This window comes from Chrysochloris asiatica, unplaced genomic scaffold (genome assembly GCF_000296735.1).
Source record: "Chrysochloris asiatica unplaced genomic scaffold, ChrAsi1.0 scaffold00141, whole genome shotgun sequence".
Taxonomy (NCBI): Eukaryota; Metazoa; Chordata; class Mammalia; order Afrosoricida; family Chrysochloridae; genus Chrysochloris; species Chrysochloris asiatica.
Window position 1 is genome coordinate 8884691 of NW_006408659.1, and position 5978 is coordinate 8890668.

Genomic DNA, 5978 nt, shown 5'->3' on the forward strand with positions numbered 1-5978 from the left:
AAAGTATGCTCTGGTGGTGCTGTAGGATAAGCACTGGACTGCTAACTGCAAAGTTGGCAGTTCAAACCCATCAGCCACTCCAAGAGAGAAAGATGAGGCTTTCTGCTTCCTTAAAGAGTACAGTCCTGGTGTGGCACTGTGGGTTAATGTGCCAGACTGACTGCAAGGTTGGTGGTTCAAGTTCCCCAGCTGTTCCTCGGAAACCCTATAGAGGGTCTCTATGGGTCGGGACCTACTCGACAGCACTTAAGAACACCAATAAAGAGTTACAGCCTTGGAAAACCCTATACAGGGTTGCTGTGAGTTGGAATCATGAGTTTTTTGTTTTGTTTTTTTCACTTCTCATAGTATCACTTCTGGGCAGAAGAGGAAGGCTTCAAGCAGCTACAGAAATAACCACTTTTCTCTGAGTTACAATATTTACTTTTGTTGTAGCTAAATGCCGTGGAGTCAGTTCTGACTTATTGTGACTTTATATAGGGTTTCCAAGGAGCCCCTGGTGGGTTTAAGTCTGTGACCTTTGTTGAGCAGTCCAGTATTTACCTACAGTACCACATCAAGTCCACAACCAGGCCTATTGGGAGTATTTGTTCCCTTTATGGTTGGCTTTCATGGAGACTTTTGAATTTAGTAGAAGCTTTGTGCATCATTGACCTAGGATGGTGGTTTGGAAGTGGTTTCTATTATCCCCTCCTATAGCAGGATTGGAGTCCTGGTGTGGCACTGTGGGTTAATGCGCCAGACTGCAAAGCCGTTTGAACTGCAAGGTCGGCAGTTCAAGGTCACCAGCTGCTCCTCGGAAACACTATACAGGGTCGCTATGGGTTGGAACCGACTTGACAGCACTTCACAACAACAACATTGCAGGGTTAAGGAGCTCTGGTAGCGTAGTGGTTATGAATCAGGCTGTGAACCACAAGGGCAGCAGTTCAAAACTACCAGCTGTTCTGCAGGAGAAAGATGAGGCTTTCTGCTCCCGTAAAGATTTACAGCCTCGGAAACCCTGTACAGGGGTCGCTATGAGTCAGAACCGACTCCACGGCACACAACTGCATAGCAGGATTAAATATGGAGAACACATGGATGGGAGCCATAGGCACCTTGGATAAAAGGGCCAAATTCTGGTGTTTTTATTTTTTAATTTTTTTTTTTTTTATGGCTCTTTTCAGTTTATTGTATGAAGGAGTTACACTAGTCCAAATGGTTATATTATACAAATTGTGAGGTTTTAAACTTGTGACAAGGGACCGAGAGAAATTTTCTACTCATTGCAAGGAAATCCTTACTTAAGCTTGTGAAGCCACAAGCACTTAAGACCCATGAACCTTCAGTGGTGGTCCTTAGCCAGTCCAATGTCTACAAGGAACTGGCATCTGTTCCTGTGCTGGTCACCCTGTAGCCGAATTACTTCTCCATATTCTGGATGCTCAATTACAGTACCATTGCAGACAAATTTCTTCTTAAACGCCTTCACTAGTTTCTTTTTATTGTAATCATCAGCGATCCCTTGGACAGTAGTAAGGGTCTTCCTGCCGTTTCTCTGTTGAATTCTTATATGGATATAATCTTGTATCAGCAAAGGGGTCGAAAGAGCGTAGAGGTTCTGAATAGGGGACATACGATATGATTCCTTTTCCTCTGTGGAAACCGTCTGTGGACGTCGGCGGCGGGAGAAGGGGTGGGGTGGGGGCGGGGGACAGAGCGGGAAGTGAGGGGTTTTGGGGAGGCTACTGAGTCCTCGGCGGCGACTCAGTGACTGGGGCCCCCAAATTCTGTTTTGCCAGATGGTCTCCACTAGGAAAGGTGATTCAAAGAACAAAATGTGTCTTCAGCATTGCCAGTATTTATAGAGCATTCCGTGGGAAGTTGGTTTTCAGACTTGAGGGAACATCAGCATGATCTAGAAAGTATATTAAAACCAGGATTGTTGTACATGATCAATTCTGATTTTGTCGTTCTGGAGTCAGGCCTGAGATTTTGCATTTCTATCCAGAGATTCTCATTTGGGCCCATCCTTAGAGAACGGCTGGAGTAGAATTCGGGTAAAGTCATGTATCACAGAACATCCATTTGGGCAACATGCGACTGCATAGGCAGGTGGGCTTCACAAATTTTGTAGAAAAATTCTATGATCTTTTAATTTAATTTTTCCGTAAACTTTTTGAAACCCCCTCATTAGGTGGTCTGAGGTTACAACGTCCAACTTACATACCACTGGTCGTTATGAACTAACCCTCATAAAGCCTACTATATAAAAATTTTGAGGTACATGCTACAATGGCTTATAATAACAAGGAGATGCTGCTTTGTGATGCACATAAAACATTATTATTATGTTATTATGTTAAAGATTTTTTAGCATATTAATGCATCTGGAGGAATTCTGGTGTGGTGTTGTAGGATAAGCTCTGGACTGCAAACTGCAAGGTTGGCAGTTCAAACCCACTAGCTGCTCCTTTGAAACGCTATACAGAGTCGATATGGTTTGGAACCAACTCAACGGCACTTAACAACATCAAACAACAATACATCTGGAAGTATTTCTCAAATGTTTTTTATACATAGAAAAGTAAGCTCTATACTACATAATAAGAAAAACATTGAACTAACTGACATTAGATACGAACCTTACCGAACTGTTTTGATTTACCTATAAATTTGACTTAGAGACAGACTTTGGAACGAAACTCATTCATAATCCGGGGATTGCTTGTATGACTGTAGTCCCACAGGGTATAATAAAGTTCAGAAATCCTGAGTGGGGAACAGGACATAGCCAATGCAGCAGCTTCCTGCATTGAACAGGTCTATCTCATGTCTCGTGTGTACATGGGGTGATTGTGCAGCCAGGCATGCAATACAGCACATATATAACCTATGATACATGTATCTTGATAATCATGATCAAAGTCTACTTTGGTACTGTACAATACTTCCTACTAGAAAGTTTATTATATAAACAGTAGACTTCACTTATATGCAGCAGCATCCAAGCCTGTGTCTCTTGACTGTTAGAGCATTATCCTTCCGTTCAATTTTCTTTCTAAAATGTTACTGTGAAGTGTATCATGACTCTCAAATTCAGCAAAACCAGTGCTACTGGGAGCAGCAACAAGAGGCAAAGGAGAAGTGTCGACTAGGAAGTAAAACAAAATGTTATTAGGCACCATGAAGGTGGAAAATCAGTGAACAACGTTGCTTACAATTTAAGCATATTGCACTTGAAAATCACAACAATACTTAAAATGAAGAAAAAAATTTCCAAGTTATTAAAGGATCTGCTCCACTGAGAGCAACAAGGCTGACAAGCATCTGAGAGGGACCTATATCAAATATGAAGAAACTGCTGAGGGCCAAACACAAAAGCGAATCCCTCTCAGCACATTGATAACAATCACTAAGACATGGACTTGACATGGTCCTGGCACAATGTCCAAATCACATCATGTTCTAACATCCTGGACCTAGTGATGCATGACTGTACCAAAGATCCTGACGAACTTGTAGCAGTTAAGTCAGAGTATGCTGAATGGTCAAGTTTTTTTCTTTTCTATGTATTTCGATTAGAGTTACTTCAATATGTTCAAGCTGGGCTTGAGCTAAATAGACCAGAAATCCTGTTTGATGATTATTAAGCATGAAAATAAAAACTTTTTATTTGGAAATAATAATAGATTCACAGGAACTTTCAAAGGAATGTTCAGGAAGGCCATATACAGGCACACTTGACCCAGACTCTCTAGTATTAACATCTTGCATAATATCAAAACCTGAAACTTGACAATGATAGAATCTGCAGAGTTTATTCAGATTTTGCCAGTTATACATGCATACAGCTTTGTGCAGTGTTATCACATCCAGCCTTGTGAAATTACCACCCATATCAAGATAGACAACTGTGTCACCAACACACAACTCTCTCCTCTTCAACACCTACTCCCTTCTCTTCATCACTAACCTCTGGCAACCACCAATCCTCTATAATTATGTCATTTCAAAAATGTTATATAAATGGATTCATGCTGTATATTGGATTTTCCCACTAGCATGATATCCTTAAAGTTTATCTAAGTTCTTGTGCATATCCATAATTATTTATTTTTTTTTATTACTGCTAAGTATTAACAGTGTTAGAGATTTCCTCTGCATGAACTGTATCCCATAACAGTTGATATTTAGTGTTTTCATTAAACGTTTTTTTTTTTTTTCTTTGAGATTTCATCTTTGGTCCATGGATTATTTTAAACTATAATTTAAATACAAATGTCGAGTGGTTTTGTTTGTTTTGATCTTGTTATTGATTTCTACTTTGATTTTACTAGGGTCAAAAAGTTACTCTGATTTCAATCCTTTTATGTCTCTTAAGGGTCGTTTTGTGATTCAGGATATGGTCTATTTTGGTGAATGTCTCATAGGTGCTGGAAAAGTATTTGCATTCTGTGTGGAATGTTCTATAAAGGACAATTACTGTGAGTGGGGTGTTGAAGTCTCCAACTATATTAGTAGATTTATCAATTTCTTCTTTCAACTTTATTAGTTTTTCCTTCATGAATTTTGAGGCTTTGTTGTTTGGTGTACCCACATTTAGGATTGCTATCTCTTCTTGGTAGATTAATTAAAAAAAAAAAATAAATGTTTGCATGATCAATCTTTTGCCATCCTTTCAACGTATCATTGTTGTTGTGTTTAAACTGAGTTTCTTGTAGATGGTATATAGTTAGGTGATTTTTTCTTTTGCTTTTTAAACTACTCTGCCAATCTGCCCTTTAATTAGGGTATTTAGACCATTTCATTTAATGTGATTATTGATATGTTAGAACGTAAGTCTACCATTTTATAATTTGTTCTCTGTTTCTTGTTCCTCTCCTTTATTCATGTTTTCCTGTAGGTTACTTGTATATATTTTAGTGTTTTATTTATACTATTTTTAGTATACCAATTTGTATAATTTCCTTTCTTTTTTTTAGTGGTTGCACTAGGTATTACCACATATATAAGTTATCACAGTCTACTGATGCCAACATTTTGCCAATTAACATGAAGTATAGAAATCTTCTTTTAAAGTCCCATTAACCTCTTTACTTTTAAAATATGACTTAAGTGTACTTCCTACTTAGAAAAGAGATGGTGTCATAAATTTTGCTTCAAACTGTAAAATATGATCCAAGAACTCATGAGGTAAAGAGTGTCTATGAGAATAACTCAAAAAGTATTGCTCAAAATCACAGAAAACTATCTACTAAACCAAAATATCAAAATGTGAAGCTATTGTTTCTCGACAGATCTGCCACCTAGGTCTATATACTTCTGAAATCAGTGTTTCCATCTCTTTAACCCTTCCCTAAAGAATTCTGCCATGTCAAAACAGCAGTTTTGGCATATTTGAGAGATTCAAATCATGTTTCTTTGAGATGTTCTTTGAATTTGGGGGACAAAAAGAAGTCTGAAGGGGCAAGACCAAGGTTGTAGGGTAGATGGGATAACATTTTCTAATGAAATTATCATAGGGCAGATGTTGCTACCATCCAAGAATGAGCAAGTGCATTGTCGTGCTGGCAAAAAAATTCCTTGGTACAACCTTCCTGGTCTTTTACTCACCAATGTAATTAAAAAAAAAAAAAAAAAAGTCTTCCTAATAAGCCTCAGTGATTTTTATTTTTGAGAAAATCTAACAACATGACCCCCTGGGAGTACCCCCAAAACAGCCGTCTTAATTTTCTGAACTGACCTCTCTTTGGCTTGAATTTAGTTGGCTCAGCAAATCCCCTTGGAAGCCACTGTTTTGATTGAACTGTTTTTTTGAAGGCACCTTACCAAGACAAGTATATTACTGAGAAAACTTGCCTGCAGCCATCTACTGATCACAGAAACATAGAGACATGTTTAAACATATTTTGTTTGGACTAAACCAGTGTATGTACAAACTGGAATTCTAGTTGTTGTTGTTAGGTGCCATCAAATTGGTATGGACCCATAGC

General features: G+C 38.5%; 1 protein-coding gene across 1 annotated transcript in view; it reads right to left on the reverse strand.

Moving 5' to 3' along the window:
• Positions 1 to 1327: 1327 nt before the first annotated feature.
• The window catches only part of LOC102828848, an 18620-nt gene continuing 13969 nt past the window's right edge, over positions 1328 to 5978 (reverse strand). The window contains exons 2-3 of the mRNA XM_006870424.1: positions 3056 to 3136; positions 1328 to 1794 (exon numbers count right to left, since the gene is read on the reverse strand). Of these exons, the coding sequence (XP_006870486.1) occupies positions 1328 to 1794; positions 3056 to 3136 (548 nt within the window). The remainder of the gene's footprint in view (positions 1795 to 3055; positions 3137 to 5978) is intronic.